Consider the following 25,326-nt stretch of genomic DNA (forward strand, 5'->3'; position numbering starts at 1 on the left):
GCCACCCCTCTAAACATTGGCTTGGCAGATATTGCAAGCAAGGCTCAAATATACTTGCTTTTTTACGATGTGTGTTACTGGATGATTCCTCTAGAGGGAGCATCACATAAATCAGACCATGTAAGTGCTTCAATAAAACACGGAAGTAGAAATTCTGGAGGAGGTTGATCTAATGTTAATTCTCAGATCACAGTGGCATTAAAGGCAAAGGGCGATCCATTGTAGATGCTACGTACCCAACAAATACCCCGTTACAAAAAACTAAACTAAAACTAAGCAGTTTCCAAAAAACTAGCAAACACACTCTAAAAACTAATTAAATCTAACTGAATATGAAAACAAAAAATCACAACAAAATTAAAACTAAAACTAATGAAAAATCCAAAACTATTATAACCTTGGCAGGTACGTATCATTAATTTCTGATGACATGCACAACCAACACTCCAAACCACCACAGGATACTACGCTGATGTCATGCGCTCGCGTATTTAAGAGCGAGTATATTTGATCCATTAGAACTCCACCAATTAAGAGCCACAGGATTACAACAAGCACTCTTGTCAGGGATCCGTCTACATTTTCCTGATCTTTTAAATTAGGATGCTATTGAGGCGGCATCTTGACCATCAGTTACATTCAGTTGTGTAAGAGGATGCAAAAACAAGCAGGTAGTGTTTTACACAAAGCTCTGGAGGATGCTGCTTCAAGAGCGGCCTTTCCAGAGGATGGCTAAAATGGGAGGCTAGAGTTGGTCTATTTCGGTGTCTTTGCACCTCCTCCACATGTCTGTTGGTGACAGCTGTGGCTCTAAATCATTCTCCCCAGGTCACCTCACACTATCCTGGCTGATCCTCTCCTCAAAAGCCCACTGTCTGTAATCCAGAACAAATCCACCACACCAGGGGTACGCTTTGTTAGGAGGTTCTCTGTCCCAGCCTGACAGTGTGGAGAGTTCTGCTGTAGAATAGCTCCTGCTTGGATCACCTGAAGAGCCAATGAGGCCCCTGAAAGTGTGTGATATGACATATTTTTATTTAATGTAGTTGGAAACAAAGGGGTAGATGATTAACAAGGCAGATACAGTGGGGCAAAAAAGTATTTGGTCAGCCACTGATTGTGCAAGATCTCCTACTTAGAAAGATGAGAGAGGTTATTTTCCACCATCATTTAAAAATAAATTCTTTAAAAATCGTACAAGGTGATTTCCTGGATTTATCTCATTCTGTCCAAAGTGTACCAATGATGAAAATAACAGACCTCTCTCATCTTTCTAAGTAGGAGAACTTGCACAATCAGTGGCCGACTAAATACTTTTTTGCCCCACTGTACATGTACATACATGTACAGGGTCAAATTCATGGTTGCCCCAACACCCTCAGTATGATAATCCAGGCATGCTGACAGTGATAATCAGAGCTGTCACTGATAAGACACCTGCCTGTGTGTTGTTTTTCTCCTTCCTATATCACACCAGGCCGACGCCACGTCCAGACCAGGCTGGTGGAGCCCAGAGCCTCCTCCCTGAACAGTGGGGATTGTTTTCTGCTCATCACGCCACACCACTGCTTCATCTGGACCGGAGAGTTCGCTAACGTCATAGAGAAGAACAAGGCGAGTCTGGCTTTGATCGCTAATAAAATAACCCAGTAAATTAGACACTGTGCTAGTGTGGATTGACTTGAGTTTCAGGAGTAAGGGTTCTGTTATAGAGAGGCAAAAATCCTCTTTTTGCCCTTCAAGTTGACCACTGTGGAACCCTCAGAAGAAATATTTGGAGTATTCGTTTTGATCCCATTTGAATTGTGCAGGAATTACACATACAATGTTTTTCAGTTTGCTTGTTAGCTAACTCGCTAGCTATGCGACTTGGGGTCATCCCTAAATTCCCCGGGTCCTATGTTCCCCTGTAGCATTACATACCAGGGAGCCATAGGCCATACCATAGGACCCTTTTCCAGAAAAAGGGTCCTATGTTCCCCGCAATCTATCAATCTTTACGGTAGACTCTCAGCATGGCCAGCAGGTCTACCGTCACATGGCCCACCTTAGCTCAAAACTTAAATTTGCACAGCAGCTACTTTCTGGTTACTTTGCAGTTCATTTTTTTGCTTTTTAAATCTAGGTTTACTCATGTTTGTATATTCCCACCCCTTATCATATTGTCTTGCATCGAGGCTTAGCTTTTTCCTTTTAGGGTTAGAGTTAGGGTTAGGCCTATTTGCCATGGAATTTGGCAGTAATGGTGGAAAAAGTAACAGACTGGGGAACATAGGACCCTTTTTGGGAAAAGCGGGGGAAAAAGGGTCCTATGTTCCCCAGTCTCATACAAAGAGGAAATGACATATTTTTGTAGGCCAACCCAGAACTGATCACCAGTCATCTCCATGGGGTCTATTGAGAATTAGCCTATGGGGTTGTCACATTGGATTTTTGGATCATTGCAGAAAATAAGCTGTGGCAAACACATGTCTCATCAGGATAACCCTCACAAATGATAACCACTTTTATGATGTTTAAAGAGTTAATGCAGCCAACAGAAGTAGAAAGCTAACTTTATGCTATAGTGGACACTATTGGTAGGTTTCCGACAAGCTAACCAGCCGTTTGACAAGCTAGCTAATCTGTAGCCTAATAAATTGTTTATTAACATAATTTACAATCTACAAGAGTTTGCAAGAGCACTGAAACACGACTAGAGGCTGTGAGGTGGACTAGTGAGAGAGTTCCTGTCCGTGTCGCTTGTGATGATGTTTAAAGACCTTATTTCAGGCATCTAACCAAAAGCCTATTCAAAATCCTCATTGAGTTTGAAAAGGAAAGACCCCAAGGCGCTAAAATCCTGACTAGCTTCCTAGTTTAAGAACTAATTCCTGTGGTGCTCCATAGGCACACTTGTGAGAATATCCTGGTACAAAACACACAGACTTCGTAGGTTCAGCAAAAAGAGGATATCCCTTATATTACTTTTGGGTGTTGTCTAATTACAAACATTCACAGTTATATATTTTAACTGTGACTTTCTTGACTTGTAAAGCTTTTAATTTGAGAAACACCATAAGTGTAATACGTGGCACATTTAAAACGGGATCAAACAGTGATTTGTCCCTCCCCTTAAACTACCCTACTCTACTTGTGTCTCTATGAGGTCAGCAGAAGGGGCGGGACTTAGCCTATATGTGGGGCAGACTTCACGTGCAGGATGTAAACACAGTTCTGAGAGGAAGCGACGGTGGCACAGCACAGGAAGAAATGTGTGTTGACTGAAAGGAAATGTGTGTATACGTGTGTGTCTGGGGGTTGTTGCAGGAAACCGAAACAAAACAAGGCTATTGTTCAAAGCCTGGACTGGTCTGATGACCTGTGATTGGCTGAACAGAGCGCTGACCTCAATTGGACTCAAAGGAAAGCTCTGAGTCACGGCCCTCATAATTTATGAGGGGTTGTTTGAGTTTAGGTCATTAAAGTGTGCAGACTCTTCTTCCTGAGTAATGAACTTGAACTTTTTCCCTCAAAATGAGGAGGTATTAACAGAGCTCATCAGTAAAATGTCATTAAAAGTTTTTCTGTCTTTCTTTCAGGCTTCAGAGTTGGCTAACTTCATCCAGAGAAAGAGAGATTTGGGTTGCAGAGCTAACTACGTCCAAGTCATCGAGGAGGGTGCCAGCACACACAGCCATGCTGCCAAGGAGTTCTGGAAGATTCTGGGAGGGCAGTCCACTTATCAGTGTAAGGATCATATCTAACATGAATCAGTCTTGAGGAAACACCCCGTGAAGCAGTTAAATGCAAGCTAATGGCCTTGTCTTTCTCGTTGCAGCTGCAGGAACACCAGATGAAGACGAGCTGTACGAGGGTGCCATTGTGGAGACGAACTGTATTTACCGGCTGATGGATGACAAACTGGTGCCAGATGATGATTTTTGGGCCAAGGTGCCCCGCTGCTCCCTGCTCAACCCCAAGGAGGTCAGACAACCTGACACATGTCTACATTTGTCTTGAATTTGTTAAATCAGTTAAGCCACTGTGTGGGATTAAAATATTTTGCATTTTGCTGCCACCTAGTGGTCATTTAAAATGACACTGTGATTGACAGAAATGTTTGGTGCTGTTGGATTGGAAGAATAAAAGCTGTGTGTGTGTGTTTCTTTGCAGGTTCTGGTGTTTGACTTTGGCAGTGAGATGTACATATGGCATGGAAAGGAAGTGACACTGGCTCAGAGGAAGGTGGCCTTCCAGCTGGCCAAGCACCTGTGGAACGGCACCTTCGACTATACAAACTGTGACATCAACCCGCTGGACCCGGGAGAGTGCAACCCACTAATACCCAAGTATGGAAACGTGTAGTGCATCATTATAGAACAGCGTGTTAGCATGATTTTCCTCTGCAACATTTAATGTGCCACTTAAAGTTTGTTCGCACATTGTTGAAGAGTTATTGAATGTTGAATTAGTTGCATCTATTTTGACGTATTTGTTAAACAAGTATCAGACTTAAAATATAAAAAAAATTTATACGAAAGCTTCAGGCTTTACATCTAATCCAAAAAAAGGTTGCTGGTCTAATTGTCCACCTCCTACTGTATACAAATGGAAGGGACATTTATCTATGTATATTCAATGTATTTAAATGGATTGGGGGGGGAAACAGATCAATATCACTGCTAATCATATTTGTCCATTGGAGGTCACTGTCCTAATAAGAGTAGCAGACACACAAATCCCCCTTTTTGATCAAGGCAGTTCAAGGGCCGGTTCAGAGCTGGTGGTCAAAAAGGTAAATAGAGCCCACATGCTAATGTACACAACACTGTTCATGTAGGAGCTACTAGTGGAAAGTCAAAAAAAGAAAAAGGTGGAGATAGTATCAATACTGACATAAATCTTACTTTCTCAGGCCGTTTCTTTTTTTCTTTTGTAAATGGAGAGTTCTATAATTGTTAACGTTTTCAGAATGCACTTGAACTTCTGTCACTGAAAGCATTTTGAGTTGTTATTATTCATATTTTATTATACACTGGTGTTACTGGTCTTAACATTTGTTAAGAATGAGTAAATGCCACAGGTGAGTGTTCCTACTACAACAGTGTATTGAGAACATTGATTGAAGTACTGGTGTTGTGTCACTGATGGACTATATGGTCTCCATCTGTAGGAAAGGTCAGGGACGACCTGATTGGGCCGTGTTCGGCAGACTGACTCAACACAATGAAACCACCCTGTTCAAAGAGAAGTTTCTGGACTGGAGCGACTCCAGGAAAACACCCAGTCCCACAAAAAACAACGAGCACATCACTGAACAAAAGGTAATGAAAAGTACTTTTCGGAGTCAGTGTCCAATTCAGTGTCAGAATCAGAGTCAGATTTTCCTTTATTGTCATTGCACAGGGTAATAAGTACTAGGACACAAAATTAGCCATCATCCCGTCCAAACGTATACTTAAAACACACATACAATATGACAGAGGTGGACAGGACAGGGAGACAGAGATGAAAGAAAATAAATACGGCACAACGTGAGGAGAGGAAAGGAAGAAAAAAACAATTAAAAAAACTCATATACGCACATACACAATACACTTCACAACAGAGGGGGGGATGTATGCATATCTGTATATGTGGGAGTTTGAGTGTGTAAGCCTGTCTCATTAAAGTCTTATTACTATAATTATAGGGTTGTCACAATACTAAAATTTTCAACTCGATACCGATACTCAGGAAAATATTCAATACTCGATACCATTTTTGATACCACCAGGATAAAAACAAAGACCCCAAAATTTAACAGAAATATTTTTATTAGCAAGAAAAATGCAACATGTAAAAATTAACAGAACCACGGGTTAAATATTTATAATAAAAAACAGTTGTGCAAAAAGAAACTGCAACTATGACAACAAGCTTCATGTCTGAGGTAGTGCAAAAAATAAATAAATACAATAAACAATAACAATTAGAACAATATTTTCGGCTGTGTGTGTTGCTGTTTGGTTGCAGGTCGACTTTTCTCTGCTTCATTCTGGGACTCCAAGAGAGAAAATAACACTTTTCAGTCACGATACTTTTGAAAATGAGTATCGTAACCGGATACAACATTTTAGTATCGATACTTTTATGAGTATCGATACTTTTGACAACTCTACTATAATAAATGTTACACAGAAAATAAAGTCTGTCCTCTTATTTCTGGCCTTCATCTCTGTCCTCCATTGTCATGTCCACCCAAGGAGCAGTCCACCTCCGACCAGCGGCCTGCGTACGACGCTTCCCTGATGCTGCCGCTCCATCAGGCGCCCGTCTGCACCAAACTGGACGGCTTCAACGTGGGCCGGGGCTACGGCCTGGTGGAGGCAGAGGACTGGCGGAGCTACGAAATCAGCACGCTGGCGGTGGAGGTGTGGCACATCCTGGAGTTCGACTACAGCCGGCTGCCTCGCCAGAGCATCGGCCAGTTCCATGAGGGGGACACGTACGTGATGAAGTGGAAGTACATGGTCAGCGCAGCAGGTTAGTGTCGCCTCTTTCATACACACAGACTTTATCTGTAACTTGTGAGGAAAATGTGTTTGGACTGAATGTCGTTTGCCTCAAACACTAGACGGTCCCAGTTTTAATGTGGGTCACTGTAGATCTAGGCCACAGACCTCTGACTCACTCTGAAGACTTCAACCTTTGATCTACACACCAGTGTTCTCTGTTTACAGGCATTTCAGGAGGTTGAGTTTCCTCTGCTATTGTAGTCTATTTTCTTCCATAATAAATCAGAGTAGTTAAACACAAAGGAAGAGAAGTCTTCCAATGTGTCAGATTGTCCAGGAGATGATCAATCACTTCCTTATTAGATCATGTTCCAGCTTTATCTTAAAAAAAACACGTGTATATATTTTTAGATTTATTTGACATGGGGCCATACTGGAGAGAATAGAAGAGCTGAAGCTTCATTCATAACTTCTAAATCAGCATTCAACTGCTGCACAGCTTTTTTTCTATTCTATTTATTCTGTTTAAACTCTGTATTTCTTAAAAGTTGCAGATAAATATAAGGCCACACTAATATTATTGGTATACTACTTGTTGTACTGGATTGTTTCCAACTCATGTGATTCAAACATTTCTAATAAGTCTACAGTACAGTCCAAAAGTCAAAGTGTATTGAAAAAAAGATAATTTCATAATTTCAAAGTTGTTTCAAAAACTTTCACTGTGGCCAAAGAACTGTTTGCTCCATTACAGACGTATTAACGAAAGGCCTAAAAATGTATTTTGGCCCTAACATTATTATTTAATTGCCATTTTTGTGAAAGCATAATGTTGCTCTATGCCTCAGGGTTTGATTATTATTATTACATCATTGTTTTTATGCTCTTATTGGATTAGCCTGCTGCCTTGCTGAGGAGTTACAGTCATAGAAAAAATGATGAGACTATCCTTTTTCTTCAATTTCTTGTTCATTTTAATGCCTGGTACAACTAAAGGTACATTTGTTTAGACAAATATAATAATAACAACGAAACTAGCTGATAAGAGTTTAATTTAAGAGCTGATATCTAGACATTTTCAATGGTTTTCTTGATCATAACCAAAATCATTATCAAGAAAACAATGGAAAATGTCTAGATATCAGCTCTTAAATTAAACTCTTATCAGCTATTTTTGTTGTTATTATATTTGTCCAAACAAATGTACCTTTAGTTGTACTAGGCATTAAAATAAACAATAAACTGAAGAAAACAATGGTGGTGTAATTATTTTTTTTCCCATTACTGTATATTCATTTAAGAAAGTTGTTTTCATGAAAAAGAAACACATTTTATTTCATTGAAATTAAGGTTTTTGTTTGAGTTTTTTAGGGCGAAGTCTTAAAATATGAGCACAGACAGTTTAAGGTTAATTCGAAAACCTCAACAGAAGCTTTGAATGTAATATGGACAACGCATTCAGACAATCTAACAATCTGTGTCCATCAGTCGGGAGGAGACAGAACCCAGAGCAGCAGAAGACGGCGGGGGCCGGGAAGGAGAAGTGCTGCTACTTCTTCTGGCAGGGACGCAACTCCACCATCAGTGAGAAAGGAACGTCAGCACTGATGACTGTGGAGCTGGACGAGGAGCGGGGAGCACAGGTACATGACACTGTGTGTGTGCGGAATACTGAATATACTAACTCGGTGCGTTCAGACCGGACGCGTAGCGAATATTTCGCGCGACAAGATTACATACAAAGTCAATGCAAACACGCGAATAGACGCGAATTTTTGCCGGCGGCGCGAATCGCGGGTTTCGCGCGACACGAATGCCGCGATTGACGCGAATTTCGCGGCGCGAATGAAACAACGCGAATTCGCGTGAGTTCAATAAATTCAACTTTGGCGAAATATTCGCGTGACGCTGTGTCGGGACAGCCTATCAGCGTTGAGATTCTGGACGACAGTGTCCGAGATACATACATGAGAGAGAGGAGAAAAGAGGCAGGAAGGAGGAGAGGGTCGGCAGGAGGGACAGGAAAAAGGTGGAAGTACTCTGCGGTCCTCTCTCCGTGCTGAGTGCGCCTCCGGATGATGTCACTCACCCAGACACGACGGCAGAGCAGGTACAGGGACGCTATGCTTGTAATGTCAGCCATGGTTGATGACAGAATGAAATGGAGGCAATTATTTGGCGCTAAATAGTCTCTTGGGCGAAAATTCGCGTCGCGTTACTCGCGCGAGTGACGCGAATTAAATTAAATTCTCCCGCGTATCAATTCGCGCGAGTAACGCGACGCGAATATTCGCTACGCGTCCGGTCTGAACGCACTAACAGTAACTACACAAAGGGTCAAACTGAGAAAAACTGCTTTAAAGTTGTTTTACGTGTTTTAACTGGCCAGCTAAATGGGTTGCATATAGATAAGTAATGTGACACTTATTACTTTTTTTATAATCATCTTTTTATTAGGAAATGTCACAACAATTGACAAGTACAAATGGATTTACAGTTGTTAGTATCAAAATTGTATAGAGTCAAGGCTTTTGTATCAATAGCTTCTTGTTCCAAATGTTCATTATCCATTCCCTTTTAATAATATGAATATGTAAACAAAAAACAAAGACATACAATTGAACTATTTACCAGAGGGATATAGAGGCAAAAAGTAAATGCATAACATGAATAAATAAATATACATTTCTGTAGCATTTGGGCATCATTCCGTTGTATTCATGTCACTGAGATACAGTGGGAAACCCAAAAAAATAAAATAAAATAAAATAAAAAGTTTCTTCAGCTTGTTTCCTTTACAAAATCCGGTCTTAAAGGACTGATGAACTGCACCCATCTTTCCTAGTGTTTCATAAATATGTCTAACTTTAGGTTGAGAGAAAAAGTTATCTTTTCTATTGTCACATCTATCCAATTATTAATTGTAGGTCCAGTCTGCAACATCCATCTTTTAGTTGGGGTCTTTTTTCCAGCTGCCAGTAAAGCACCCATTAAATATTTGTCAATCACATTCAGTTCTGGGGGGATATAACCTAAGTACATGATATGACACTTATTTCTACATGTATTGATAATGTAATTTTCATGCTCAAAAATCATGCTGATTTATTTGACCTTTGACCCCAAAAACGTAATTACTGCATTGCTGTAAAAGGCTCTAATAGTGAAACAGAGTGCAGTAACATCAATGTTGTCATCTTCTTTCAGCTTTTATATTTTGTATTTTTGTCATCAAAGATGTGTGTATATTAGACATAATATTATAAAGAAATGTTATATTATAGTCTTAATATAATTTTATCTCACTTTTTTACTTCATCACTATCTAGATAATAATTTCCCTTTCAAATAAACTTATCATTTCTATTATTTTTATGTTTAAATTAGTATAAAAATATATCCAAAGCAGACTGTGGTGCAATTACTGCTTGGTTTTGAGTTGGATTTTGTGTTTTTTATGTCATTATTTCTCTGAAATAAAGCAAAATTGAAATCTAAAACTTTGTCACAAGATAAAACAGACATCAAGGAGTTCATTTTTAGTTATAACTCAATTCTGACCAAAAATGTAGTTACTGCAGTTAGACTTTGTAGGGCAGTATAGTCTGTTTTCTTTGTCCGTCCATTGTTCGTAGATATACTTGTCTTAGCTGTACACCTCCTCTGCTTCACTCACCTTCCTCCAGGTTCAGGTCCAGCAGGGTAAAGAGCCTCCATGTTTCCTGCAGTGCTTCAAAGGAGGGATGGTGGTCCACTCAGGGAAGAGAGAAGAGGAGGAGGAGAACTCCCAGAGTGAGCTCACATTACTGCTTTAACCTGTTCTACTCCACGTTACACATTAACAATGTTGAGCATCTTTTATTGATTTAAACTGTGAACACAAAATGAACACAGATATGTAATTTGAGTCATCATGTCTTAAGCCAAGTTAGAAGTCTTTTATTTTCTGTCAAGTTGCAAATCATCAAAACAGTGACTCAAGGCTCTGTTTTCTACAGTGAGGTCAAGTTAAAAAATGTTCTCACTGCAATAAAATGTTTTTTAATGGACGGTAACATTATATAACGTGGATAAAAGTGGGCTCATTAAATCCCCATCAGTCTCAGTTTTCCAGTGATACCAATCTAATGCAATTCCAAGACCCCAGTATGCTGAAATATGCAAGTATAATAGGCAGAAATGACACATTCATACTGCAAAAAAAAACGGAATGGTTTCTACATGGGATTAGCATAAAGTGGTCTGTAAATGTCTGTAAGGGGGGGGGGTTATGGGTAAATGAAATGGTAAATGGAGTCCACTTATATAGCACTTTTTTATCCAAAACGCTTTAAACTACACACTACACTCATTCACTCGTTCACACACACATTCATACTGGTCTTAGGGGCTACCAGGGCACACTGGTGCCACCTGCCACCATTGGGAATTCATTCACACACCGATGAACGCAGCATCAGGAGACATTTGGGGTTCAGTATCTTGCTCAAGGATACTTTGACATGTAGGCTGCCATGGTCAGGAATCAAACCACCAACCTTCCGATCAGTATGTGACCAATCTACCATGTAACTTTTTTTTTTTTTCATTCAGAAAAATTGAGGTCAGAGGTTAAGGGGCTGGTTTGAAAAGTGTTATTCAGCTCCATTCTCATGGTTTGTACCAAGGGATTCTTTATTTTCATGTGATATCAGCACCTTGTCTCTGAAAGATAAGAAGTCAGCTGGGGGTGCTGGCGTCTGTGGGGAGTTGAATATAGTCATCAATCAATAGGTTAAGCACTCAGTTTGAGCTCTGCTGAAATTCCATCATTTTCTGCTCATGTTTAATCAGCCAATAGTGTTTAGAGGTCCAAATTTTCTGGATGATACTTGATCCATGATACCTTTAAATAAAGAGGACAAACAATGACTTCTTAGACCTGCATTAACTGTAATAATTGCTACTGTAGCAGTCATTTAAATTCATCCTCTGCCCACCATGAGTGTGATTCATGTACATGAGAACTTGGCTGTGGCTTAGAGCAGTGATTCCCAACCGGGGGGGCACCAAAGATCCACGGGGGGTCGCAAAGCCCTTTTAATTTTAAGGGGTGTAATAAATCTAATGGGTTAAATATATACATCTATACCTATAAATTTGAAAAAAGCCAATCTACAAGCTTATAACACATAGCAAAGCTTCATGCAAGTTCTAATGTCTGCTTTTTCAAAAGTAAGTAATTTTGCATAAAAGTGTATATTTAACCTCTTAAAACCGAAAATCCACAAAAACTTGGTGTCCCGTGAAAGCAGAAAACCACGCTGATTACATGTGTCACACCACTTTGCGACAAAAACTTGGCGAGCTAGCCCCCAAAGAGAGAGGTGGGTCTCCAAAGTTTACCATGGTAAAAATGTGGGTCCCTCAAGAAAAAGGTTGGGAACCACTGGCTTAGAGGAGTATTGGATTGTGAGAATAGAAACCATCCTGAGGAACAAACACTCAGGGGCTCCATATTTTCCCACACCTCAGATGCCTGAGCTTTTCTTCTTTAGGCTCACAGAAGCTTTAACATCATCAGCTAAATGCCCTCATATGTGTCAAACTCATGTGTTCTCTCTCTCACCTCTCTCTGCCCCTGTTCCCCCTCAGGTGACTGGCGTCTGTACTGTGTGCGGGGGGAGGTGGAGGTGGAGGGCCACCTGCTGGAGGTGGCCTGTCACTGCAGCAGCCTGCGCTCCAGAGTCTCCATGGTGCTGCTGAGCGTGAGCCAGGCTCTCATCTACCTGTGGCATGGCTGCAAGGCTCAGGCTCACACACGGGAGGTGGCCCGCACCGCCGCCAACAAAATCAAAGAGCAGTGAGTGGAAAGTTCATGTTTAAATATTCAGTCGGTGACAGGAGAGGTGACATTTTGACTTCTGCAGACAGATAATCAAATATGATGAAACGTGTTTGGATAAATCCATTTCTGGTTCTGTGTTGTCATCAGTCAGTGTGACACATTTGTCTTTGTGCAGATGTCCTCTGGAGACAGGCCTCCACAGCAGCAGCAAGGTGACCATCAGGGAGTGTGATGAGGGAGCAGAGCCCTCAGGATTCTGGGAACCCCTCGGGAGGAGGGACAGGAAAGCATACGACTGCATGCTGCAAGGTGAGGGAAGCCAAACCCTGATTTTTAACTCGATGGAGTCTTGGGCTTTTTTGTCCATTTTTGAATCCTTTTCATCCTGCCTGTATACACAACTTACATTTTTTTAAATACCATGTTGTTGGGGTTTTTTTTCAGCACAACCTCACCTATATGACCTGATAATAACATTTTTTTAATTCTAAATGTGATCTTGTGATTGTGTGTGTCATCCGACTCTGTTTTTTATTCTAGTGGGACTCTTTTTTTTAAAATTTGTGTTATGTGTTTACTGTAACAATTTTGGTCATTTTATGTCTTTTTTGAGTCATTTTGCATCTTTTTTTTTGTCATTTTGTGTCTTTTTTTTGTCATTTTGTGTCTTTCTGGTCATTTTGTGTCTTTTTTAGTCCTTTAGTCCAACATTAAATGTGATTTTGAATCTTTTTTTTACTTTCAAAACACTATCATGCTCAATAAATTTTAAATTTTAATTCAAAATTTTAAATGTTGCAAATGTGAACAAAGGTGTCAAATATAACATATAAGAGGGTTACATCCAGTTCTATCATTTTATACTAAATATATTTGAGCTTGTCTCCAGTTTTACTTGGTATATATCACAGCCAGAACTTTAGAGGTAAATTTACAGTAGGGCTCCACGCTGCTTTGTTTTCTAGTCTGGATGTCATGAAGAAGTCATGATTTGGAGCTTTTGGAGACTCCAGAGGGTTAACATGTAAACAGCTGTGGATTGTATCATTAACTGTTGATGTGTTTGTTGACCTTCGGCCCTCAGACCCAGGCAGGTTTAACTTCTCACCACGTCTGTACCAGCTGAGCAGCAGCTCAGGAGAGTTTGCAGCTGTGGAGTTTCTGTACCCTGCCAGACTCCCCAACGAGGTCAACTCCATGCCTTTCCTGCAGGAGGACCTTTATGCAGCCTCACAGCCAGGTACACACACACTCACACACACACACACACACACACACACACACACACATCTGTCTTACTGTACATGTGAGGAGAATACCTTTCACAATCAAAGATGACTTAGAGCAATAAATCATCAGCTTACTACAGCTGTTTCCATCAGCTTTCTTCACTGTGGCTTTTATTTTAAAGCAATCAAAGGTCAGTTGACCCATTAAATAATACTGTTGACCAGCTCAACATTTCTCTGACACTAGCAACTTGTCATCACAATAAAGCATACCCTGCTTTATTGTCTATTTCACTCTAGGGGGCCACAGTTTACTGAATTAAAACAATCATTGAGAATGTTTTATGAGATCAAATAGGATCATTTTCTCAATGGACTTCTTTTAAAGCCAGTGGAGGCGCCCCCTGCTGCTCATTAGAAAGGATGCAGGTTTAAGGCTTCAGCTCTGGCATCACTTTTCAGACCTGGAATTTACAATTTGAAAACAGTTGGCTGGCAGGTTTTTTTTTTGTCAGGATTAAGTATTTGTTGTTGTAATACTCATGTTGGCCACAAGAGGCAATACTAAACCATGTTTTAGATATGACTAAAAGCTTTTTATCCTGACAAAAAAAATCTTATAAAATATTTCTTCTCAACTTTTTTTTCACCTGTTCTTCAGTCAAAAAACAGGAGAGAAAACAGTTTAGATCAGACAGAAAAAATGGATGACCAGAATGTTTTTTTGAGGAAGCTATAACTTACCATAGAGCAGCTGAAGAAAGTGATGAGCAACCACTTTATGAAACTGGTCTCTCACCTTGTTTTCCTTCTCTGGTGCTCAGCCCTGTTCCTGGTGGACAACCACCATGAGGTGTACCTGTGGCAGGGCTGGTGGCCTCAGGACAGTGAAAGCACCGGCTCAGCCCGAATCCGCTGGGACTCAGACAGGAAGTGTGCCATGGAGACTGTGCTGCAGTACTGTAGAGGTAATCCACTTCATTCTATTAGACACATACAGCATCTTTACCAGGTGTGTTACTGTTAGCAAGGTTATAATAGTTTTGGATTTTTCATTAGTTTTAGTTTTAATTTTTTTGTGAACTTTTGTTTTCAAATTCAGTTAGTTTTAGTTTTTAAAGTGAGTTTGCTAGTTTTAGTTTAGTTTAGTTTTTTTTGTAATGGGGATTTGTTGGGTGCGAGATTCAAAGAGGTCATAATAAATTTTGCCTTTATTTCCTTTGGTTTAGCCATCTCAGCCCCAATAACTTTATTAACTCTTACAGAAACAGGTTGGAGTGTAAACATCCCAGTCTCAGTAAACATATTCACCATGTGTTCCTGCATGTTCACTAACCAGCAGATATTTAGTTGGAGATAAATAAATACATTTCATATCAACCAAAAAGGATTATGCAGTGTTTCCCTACATGTATTCTGCTGGATTTTCAGCACCACCGCAAAAAAAAGTGATTTGTAATATCATGGTTGAATTGAAGACTTTCATTTGCACATAGTGAAAGCACAACATCCAAAGTTATCGAGTGTTGTGCCGGCGACACTTTTTTGTTGTTTTCTGACAGCTGAGAAGTTGCTCTTTACAGCCAACGTGGTGTCATTACGGTAATTCCACTCACGCTTCTCCTGGAAGCCCACAGAGCAGGAACACACACACTCAGCGACGAAACAGAAGGACATTTTCACTATAATTTTAGCTAGTTTTCGTTAGTTTTGTAACCACAATACAACGATACAGTTTCAGTTAGTCATTGTTTTTTTTAAAAACACTCATTTTTATTTCAGTTAACGAAAAGTTTTTTCAATTCTAGTTTTCGCTATTTCTTTAGTTTTCGTTAACTATAATAACCTTGACTGTTAGTGATGTTTCCTGAGGATGTTCTCAACCAAACATGAACCGCTGTTAATTAATAATGAATGTGACCTGCAGTGCTTCTTTAAACCTCCAATCTGTTTTGTTTTGTTCCCACAGAAAAGAATGAGAAGAAGCCTCCCAAAGCGTATCTGATCCACGCCGGTCTGGAGCCGCTCACCTTCACCAACATGTTCCCCAGCTGGGAGCACAGAGAGGACATTGCTGAGATCACTGAGAGGGTGTGTACCTCAGACCTTATTATCTGATTACTCCCAGCCACATCATCTGATATGAAGCAGTACAGCTGCCTGTAGGCATTAGTCAACATACTGTACTGAAACACATGCACTTATTGTACAAAAAGAGACAGATTTTTTTCATGAATAAAGGTCAGCCATTATCCTTCAGTGGTTTCCTTATTGAATTTGTCGTCCTTTTATCCAACTCTGGACGCTTTTTGCATTAAAAAATCATCTTCTGTGTGTGTGTGTGCTGTCAGGAGGCGGAGGTGTGTAACCAGATTATCCTGGTGGAGGACGTGTTGGCCCGGCTCTGTAAGACCACGTACCCCCTGGCTGATGTTCTGGCCCGGCCGCTGCCTGAGGGCGTGGACCCCCTTCGCCTGGAGGTCTACCTGTCTGATGAGGACTTTGAGGTGAGAAGCCAAAGTCTACACACACTCTGATGTCACTCAAAACATTTTCCATGACAGTAATATATATTTTAACACTCTGAACCCAAACTTGTCAGGGCATTTATTTTTCTTATCTTCATTCTCGTCTTCCTCTTTCTTTTCACAATCTTCCATCACGTCCTGCCATCTTGTCTTTTTGTGAACTTACCTACTTCATTCATTCCACCCTGCAGGGTGTAGGGGCTTATGGGAAGGTGAGTCGTCTCCTATGAGCATGGATGACTTGGACTAGTCGTGTTGCACAGCAGACTCACTCTTTGATTTAACCATAACCCTTTTTTCTATCCAACCCTTTCTCAAAAGTTTTTATTTTTATTAATTTATTTTATTTTGTTTTATTATTCTTTTCTTTTCTTTTTATGATGTTATTTTATCTTTATTCTTTATCTTTGATTTTATTATTATTATTATTATTATTATTAATAATAATAATAATAATAATAATAATAATAATAAAATATTCTTTTTAATTTAATTGTATCTTTGTTTTTTAAACTTTTATTTTTCTTTTCTTTTATCTTATATTATTTTTATTATCTTTGTTTTTGTATCTTTTCTTTTTATTATGTTATTTTATCTTTGTCCTTTATCTTTGTTTTTATATTATTATTATTATTATTAATAATAATAATAATAATAATAATAATAAATATATTATATTTAATTTTATTTTAGCTTTAATATTTTGTTATTATATTGTATTTAATTTTATTTTATCTTTTTTTTTTTACTTTTTTTTGTTTCTTTTATCTTATTATACTTTTTTTATCATCTTTGTTTTTGTATCTTTTCTAATCTATTTTTTATTTTATTTTATTTTGTAGTACTACTTGTTTAGCATGCTGTTCACTCACACTAGCAGCTGGTGTAGACTCTGCACTGAATCCTGGAGATTTGAGGTGTTTGATCATATTTTACTGGAGATGTAAAGTGAAGAATGATCGCTGTGTTCTGTAATCTCACTGACAAAGCTTGAGTGTGTTCTCTCACCTCATCATGATAGCTGCAGGGTGTGTTGGCTTGACACTCTGAATGGTAAACTGTGGTGAGACAGTGACCAGGGCTGGGCTTTATATCGATATCAAAGATATATCGATATATTTTTATGGAATTAGACCATATCGCATATATCAATATAGTTCAATTTTTGTTCTTTCTTTATATATAAATGCTGCCCTTACTAGGGTTTGTCATATTTAGTTATTTTGTAATGTTTGTTATTCTTTTCTCATATACATATATTTATTTCAGAAAAAGATTGGTCTATTTTATATCATAGGCTATTTTTATTTAAGATATTTTTTAGTTAAATATGCACTTCATGCACTGCAAAAAAGGTGTGTCTAAAAACAAGATAAAAACACTAAATCCGAGGGAAATGATCTTGCTGCATGGACAAATAATTTCACTTGACAAGATTTCTCAAATTAAGATTGTTAAATCTAGAAATAAGCAAGTTGAACACTTAAAATAAGAAATTAACACTTAAAACAAGATAAATTAAAGCTGCAAGCAGCGATGAACTGGCCCGAGCAGAGTGCACTGCAAATTATTTGTTTCTTACCAAGAAAAAAAAAACTTTTACTTTACTAATTTATCTTGTTTTAAGAGTTAATTCCTTATTTTAAGCATTTAACATGCTTATTTCTAGATGTAACAATCTTAATTTAAGAAATCTTGTCAAGTGAAATTATCTGTCCATGCAGCAAGAAAATTTCCCTCAAATGTAGTGTTTTTATCTTGTTTTTAGACACACCTTTTTTGCAGTGTGGAGGTTTGATTTTCAAAAAATAAAAAAACTACTCCTGTTGTTATACAGTATTTTTGTTCACTTAGATAAAAAAAGTTTCAATAAAACTACTTGTGACATGAACATTTGCTCTCACTTTGCAATAAAAATATCAGGATGTATATTGTATATCGATATTCAGCCTAAATATATCGGGATATGACTTTTGGTCCATATCGCCCAGCCCTAACAGTGACCTGTTCATGCTCACTGTGTGTGTATGTGTGTCCTCTCCCACAGAAAGCTCTGGAGATGAGCAGAGAGGACTATGGGGCTCTGCCTGGCTGGAAGCAGGTGAACTTGAAGAAAGCAAAAGGACTTTTCTGAACAGTTGAAACAGAGAGACAGCAGGATGTTCTGTCTCCTCTTCTGTTTACGTCTGGACACAACTGGAGAGTGAGGAGCTGCGTCTCTGTGACGGAGGGCTGAGGACGGATGAGGGGAGCGATGAAGGGATGGAAGAGGTGATCAGTGAACGAGAGGTGTGTCAGCTTCTTGTGATCCTTCCATTCATGAGTTGGTATTGTGGATGTAAAGTAGGATGGTCTGAATCTCTTTAAAGTTTCACACCACGTCACAGTCAGTGCAGGTCCAAGAACTTTACTGAGTTTAATGTTAATGTATGTACATAATGTAGCATACTGAGAACAGCCCAGTGCCCTTACATTGTCAGCCATGCAGCCATGTGTTAGAGTGGCAGCTCAGCACTCTGCTACTCTTCTATGTATGTTTGTGCATTACAAATAATTTATATTTATCAAATCTATATAGGATTTTTTTTTAAAGAATATCCACTGAGCTAAAACTGATTAAATAAACTATATAATAAATGTGGAGGAAGGTTGTGTCATATGTTGATATATTACTGAATGGTCTCTTGCTGTACAGTTCACTATTTGCCATTTACAAATCAAATGATGCAGCTTTATTATTGTGTCATTATGTGTTCAGATAGAAGAAAGGATACAGGCAAAGATAGTGATGATGAAATGTATGTGATTTGTTCAAGCCTACAGTGTATAGTGCCTTGCTTTGTGTACAGTTTCTATACAGATCCTAGTCTGCATTTTGAAGACTTTTTGTGATATAAAGAAATATTAGAGAAATAAACTCTGAACGTTGGTACATGTTTTCTTGGCATTCATGTGTTCTGTGTTTTAGATTCACAGTATGAGCTGCTGGATGCAACCACAGTATTCTGTTATAAGCCACTAGAGGGCAGTGTAATACTAACTACTGTAGACTCGTAGCATGACTGTTACAGACACTCAGATGATCAGTTGGATTCATGGTGAGTCACATTTAGATCATGTGAGATTACTCTCTTACTGTCAGTAACACTGAACACACTGTATGTGTCTCTGATGTACAGCCCTGTCTTCTTCTGTGGTCAACTGTTGGCTAAATAGAACTTAAAGCAGAGGTGGGACTGAGTCATTGTATTGCAAGTCCCAAGCTATGACCAGCAAGTCCCATATCAGGTCCCAAGTCTTAAATTAAGTCCTTAACAAATCATAATGCAATCAATCAATCAATCAGACTTTGTTTTTATAGCACTTTTCATACAAAAGAGATGTAACACAAAGTGATTTAAAAAAAAAAAAAAAGGAAAACAAACAGCATAAAAACAACATAGGAACAAACACCCCCCATCCACCCATCCCATTAAAAACAAAGCACAAACTTAGGATGCTGCATTTCATCATGGAGCAGTGAGGAAACACTGGAGGCATCTTAGAAATTAATTAGATAAAATAAATAAAAATTAAGTAATGTAAGATCAAATAAAATAATGTAAAAACAAAAGTAAATAACAATAACAAGTAAAAAAAAGCTAGATAAAAAAGATAAAAACAATAAATAAATAAGTAAAGCATGATAAAATATAAATATATAAAAATAGACTCATAAATAATAGCAAATAAATAAATAAAAGATGTTATAACACTGAAGATCTCAAAAAATGGTTCAATAAAAGTCAAATTAAAAATAAGTCTTAAGTTTGCTCTTAAAAAAGTAAAAGTAATGTGTCATAATATATTGCTTTAACAAAAAAAAATCATGAATGCTTTTATAAAATTTGTATTTGTTAGTGCAACTGAAATTTGTCATAAAATAGTGCTGACATTGCACTTTCATAGCAGATACTCGCATTAGCGAGCAAAGTTATCTGCTTAGCTAATAGCAAAACATTACTTCGTTAACTAATATAAGCTTCAACTTAGCGTTCTTTATGAACAACACAGAAAACATAATTTGATTGAAAAACAAGTGAAACATCAGTGGAAAAAATAGATAAAAAATAAATAAATATAGATAGGAAATATCTTATTAAATAGTTTTATAAAATAAGTTTTCAAATTAAAAACAACTCTGTTATAACTAGGTGCAATTCTACAACATACTGAAAGCTACTGAACATATTCAAATAAAAAAAAAAAAACCAAAATGAATTAATGATTATCAACTGATTATTAGAGGACTGGATTTATAACACGCAAAAAACAAGAGCATTGTTGTGAAAAGAGATGTGGCACAGTGATAATTTTATCTGGAATATTTTTGAAGCAGAAAAAGTACCGGTCATACCTACCTGAATAAATAAAATTAAAATGTAAATGTAGTGCAGTAAAAAGTACAGTACTTCCCTCTGTGGAAGTATGAAGTAAAATGGAAATACTGAAGTCAGGTTGAACTTGAATATGTTTCTATGTTCAGTTTAGTTTCAGTTGTTTCTTTTGTGTTCTCATCATACATTTTGCTTGCTGCTTATATCTTTCTGCACACATGTTTCTTCATTGTTACCAAACTACGAGACGTTCTGACATGCAACCCTAAGAAAAGCACAGGTGGAAATAATAAATGAATCATGGCTGAATTCAATTTAGCTGCTTCAGTTTTGGGCTGGCTCAGCGTCATGACTTCAATAGACAGTCACCAGTAATGTCATTAGTAACACCTGTGTTCATTCTACTATAAGTCAGAATATCTGCTGTGGAAAATCACATTCACGCAGCTTTTGTTCTTTCAATACAATCAGTGAGCTACTGCTTATTAGGTTTGTGGCCTCTAAAAATGATTGAATGTCTGCTTGCAGTCTCTATTTTTACTGTCTTTTTTCCGATTTTTGAGTACGTGTATTGAGATAATTATAGAACCAATGTACAGATTTTTTTAAAAAGAAGAAGCTTGGAAAAACTGAACAGAATTTCGGTCCAGAACAATTATGTTTTTGGTTTTTTTACTGTAATTTAAATGTAAATATCAACAAAAACTGTAACTTAGACTGAAAAGTCCCTTTATTTTTTAGGGTAAATGTGTCCTTGTGACAATAGGGTATTTCTCTATTAATTTTACATACATTTTTTATATTTTAACAGTAAAAATATGTGTTTTCTACAGTTTTTCAAAAGTTTTGTACTATTTCTTGATTTACGGTAATTAAAAGTGCCTACTATGGTGATATGCAATTTTTTATTTTACGCCCTATTTCTCATGCAATTTGACAGTGTTTTACTGTAATTTCTACAAACATTTTTTACAGTGTAGACTTGACAAAATAAAAAAGAGTTGCAACTCAACTTAGATTTCAACACCAGTGACTGATGATTTGACTTGGACTTGATCTCTTCCCTAAAGCCCAGATTAAAAGTATTTTATTCAAAGTGTGTAATTAATAAATGAATATCTTCAGACTGACAGGCTACAACTTCCAACACTTGAAGTTGCACAAATTCATTTTTTGCCCATTTTTTAAAAACTTTACAAGCAAATCATTACACTGTGTTGTACTGCACAAAATATATTTTTTGTTGTTTATGCTTCTAGCCATGATTGTGCTGCTTCCATATATATATATATATATATATATATATATATATATATATATATATATATATATATATATATATATATAATGGAAAAAGAGGGAAAAAAAGAGCAAAATAAAAAAGCGTTGAAACAGCTTGGGGTTGAGAAGATTAAAGATCAAGAAAATCCGCTTTTACAAAGTTCAATAAATGCATGATGTTTCCAAAGTCAATGAGTAATCGTATTACATAATTGTGATGTCATTATTGAACAAAATAATTGTGACTATTACTTTTGCCATCATAGAGCAGCCATAGGTCCAGGCACAGTTACCAAACCCTGAAGCTGCCCAGTGACCTGTGTCTTTGTGTTTATTCTGACTAAATTCCCAGTGACTGTGGGACACTCTGAGGGGAGAGCTATGGGTATGAATAAAGCCAGTGCATTAATAATGGTAATCATCACTGTGTTTCCCTGTCAGCCTCTCATTAACACCTGTGATCACTGCTGCTCCTCTGGGTTTTGATCTGCACTAACAACCCAACATTCAGCCCGTACGGCTCACATATGGCAGCTTTATGGATTGTGTTAAAAGCTCAATTACATACGTCAAGTCACAGGTGAAACCCACCATCAGCCTTCCAACCTGTTAAACCTCACTGCCTCATTTTCCAGGCTGTCCTCCAGCTCCACACACACAAACACACACACGCGCTGAAAGCTCTCAGATGTTCTCAATATCAGCCGTTGGCCTGTGTTGAGGAACAAGAGCAATTAGAGGGGAATTTCATGCAATCACAGTAGAACAATATACACAGCAGGTTTCTGTTCATCCAACTGTTGCTCGAGTGTTGCTCAATATTTTAACAGCCTCGCTGACAGCCGGCCCCGAAACAGCAACGAGAGAAAGAAGAAGAAGAAGCTGCTGCCTCTTTCTAAAAAGGTTGGCAAGGCGCTGCGTGCTTCTCGCTGTTTCTCATCTGCTCGCCCTCTCTCGCATGCTACATGTTGGATGCTGAGCCTGTGCTGGATTATTCTGTTGCACATGCCTCCTCTGAACTCCTCTGGCCTGCGAGGAGTTTGATGTGCGACACGGAGCATATCCACCCACCCACCCGCTCCTCCACACCCACTCACTACAGCAAGCTCCAAACCCCCCTCCCCTCCCCAGCCCTCCGCTCTCTGTCTCCAGGAAGACAGTAGGATGTACAGTGTACACACACACACACACACATTCTGTCAGGTGTAGTATCTCCGAGCCCGTTTTGACTCTGAGCCCAGTTTCTGTGCTGAGCTCCAACCAGCTTCTCTTTGATAAAATCCCTTTACAGGATGCAGAAACATGAATGCAAAACACCATAACACACACACACACACACACACACACACACACACACACACACACATCGTTGTACTTCTACCTTTGTGAGGGCCCTCATTGGAATAGTGAATTCCCTAGCCCCTTAACCTAACCTTCACCATCACAACTAAATGCCAAACCCTAACACTAACATTAACCTGATTGTAACCATAACCCTAAAACACAATCTGAACCCTCAAACAAGCCTTTCAAGAAGTGAAACCGGCTGAAATGTCCTCACTTTGCAAAAATGTTCTCACTCTGTTGGTTGAAAACATGTTCCGGTCCTCACTATGTTGGAAATACAAGAACACACAAACACAGGCGCACACACCTGTTTAGTACACGATAAGGATACACACGGAGCATAGTAGATTTACTGAAACACAACCAGAATAGGATGTGAATAATGGAAAGTAATCAAGTACATTTATGTAGTTGCTGAAGTGTAAATTCACCCAAATTATTAAAAGTTTTAGTTCACAGCTTTGAAATGTTAAAAAGAAAAATCAGCAACAGTTTCCCAGTTCTTCTGGATCATCAACAGTCTGAGTTTTCAAAGGGACTATTTCTTTATTAGAATATATTTCCATTTTGCCATAAATTTCCTGTGAGATGGGAAATTTAATGACCTGGTTCAAGTGATTTCAGAATACTGTTGTAAACTTTAATGTGTCACACAGAGCAAAGTAAAACACTGCTGCACTTCATTTCAGGCCCCTTAAGGTAATTTAGTGAAATCCATGTCCAACCTTGAATTCCTTGAACCATTTATCTGAGATATGCATTTATAAAGTTAATGTATTTATTTCAGACGTTAAATAACAAGTAAACTCACTGTGTTTAACATTACAAAGCACCTACTGTTCCTTATAGACATCTTACAGGCACTCAGTGTGTGATCCTGAGAAATAAAGTTTAAAAAAAGACCTATCTTTATCAATTTACTCTAAATTGAATCATAATTTACAAAATAAAAATCATGCTGAATTGAAGCAGGCTTGAAACTAATGATAAACCATAAACTCCTAATGAAAATGCTTACTGAGGTAATAAATCGAGTCAATCTGACTTCTTTTTGAAACCAGTGGTGTCGCCCCCTTCTGGCCATTAGAAAGAATGCAGGATTTAAACTTTGACCCTCTTATAAAACCATCACTCCATAGTCACCTTACCTCACTTGGTCCCTATGCTAACTATGTAACCCCCACCGCCTGTAATCAATGAGTCATTTTTGACTCAAACCTCAACTTCGAAAAACATATCAATAAAGTAGTTCAGTCCTGTTTCCTTCAATTCAAAACCATATCCAGAATCCAAAAAACAATTTCCTGCTCCGATTTGGAAAACGTAATACATACACTCATATTCTCCAGATTAGATTATTACAGCTCAGTTCTTTCGGGTATAAACCACAAATCACTGTCTCGTCTCCAACTGGTTCAAAATGCAGCAGCTCAGCTTCTTATTGGTTCTAACAGACGACAGCACATTACTCCCATTTTAGCTTCTCTTCACTGGCTCCCTGTTCGTTTTAGAATTGATTTTAAGAGTTTACTGATCACTTTTAAAGCACGTCAGGGGCTGGCTCCAAGTTACATTCAGAGATATTGACACCTTATGAGCCAGTCTTAGGTCCTTGTTGGGTCCCTTCTGGCTGTTCCTAAGTCCAGGCTCTAAACTAAAGGTGATAGGGCGTTTACCATCAGGGCCCTCGACTCTGAGGACCTGAAGTTTGCTGAATCACTGAATTCTTTTAAGTCACTTCTCAAAACACATTTTTACAGACTTGCAATCACGTAATGTTGGTCTTATATGGTCATATATATATATATTTTTTCTTTTTCTTAATTTCTTCATTGTTGGATTCTTATTTTTTCATGCCTGTTCTGTCAAAGCACTTTGTGAACACTGTTTTTAAAGGTGGTATATTCATTTTAATTTTATATGATTAATATATTATTATTATTCTTATAGTGCTGGTGGCTAAAATCCTCACAGAAAACATTTAAATGGAGATTTAGTCTCTCCATGAAGTTCAGAGACTTGATTGCGGTCGTTTTAAAAAAGAATGGTCACTTGGTGAACCCCAAAAGTAAAGCCAGAATAAAACAACATTCATTCAGAATTCAATTTTACTTCTCAGTTTGACCATAACTGAATATGTTCCACAAACGTTTAGCAACTCCTCACATTCTGTTTTATTTTCAGACAACGTTCCAACTGTTAGAGGTTTGTAAATGTCTTTCAAACTCCTGGTTCAAACTCTGTCTTTCAAACTGTGAA

At 38.1% G+C, this 25,326-nt stretch overlaps 1 protein-coding gene across 2 annotated transcripts in view; it reads left to right on the plus strand.

Annotated features, from left to right (window-relative positions):
• The window catches only part of svila (supervillin a), a 118,680-nt gene extending 99,685 nt beyond the window's left edge, over positions 1-18,995 (plus strand). For both annotated transcript variants that reach the window (XM_059326713.1, XM_059326712.1), the window contains 15 exons: positions 1,478-1,614; positions 3,582-3,729; positions 3,821-3,966; positions 4,156-4,331; positions 5,156-5,306; positions 6,228-6,507; positions 7,968-8,122; positions 10,166-10,271; positions 12,114-12,321; positions 12,482-12,615; positions 13,391-13,546; positions 14,360-14,503; positions 15,505-15,626; positions 15,887-16,042; positions 18,111-18,995. In XM_059326713.1, the coding sequence (XP_059182696.1) occupies positions 1,478-1,614; positions 3,582-3,729; positions 3,821-3,966; positions 4,156-4,331; positions 5,156-5,306; positions 6,228-6,507; positions 7,968-8,122; positions 10,166-10,271; positions 12,114-12,321; positions 12,482-12,615; positions 13,391-13,546; positions 14,360-14,503; positions 15,505-15,626; positions 15,887-16,042; positions 18,111-18,197 (2,306 nt within the window). In that variant the 3' untranslated portion in view covers positions 18,198-18,995. The remainder of the gene's footprint in view (positions 1-1,477; positions 1,615-3,581; positions 3,730-3,820; positions 3,967-4,155; positions 4,332-5,155; positions 5,307-6,227; positions 6,508-7,967; positions 8,123-10,165; positions 10,272-12,113; positions 12,322-12,481; positions 12,616-13,390; positions 13,547-14,359; positions 14,504-15,504; positions 15,627-15,886; positions 16,043-18,110) is intronic.
• Positions 18,996-25,326: the final 6,331 nt, after the last annotated feature.

This window comes from Centropristis striata, chromosome 23, assembly GCF_030273125.1.
Source record: "Centropristis striata isolate RG_2023a ecotype Rhode Island chromosome 23, C.striata_1.0, whole genome shotgun sequence".
Lineage (NCBI taxonomy): Eukaryota > Metazoa > Chordata > Actinopteri > Perciformes > Serranidae > Centropristis > Centropristis striata.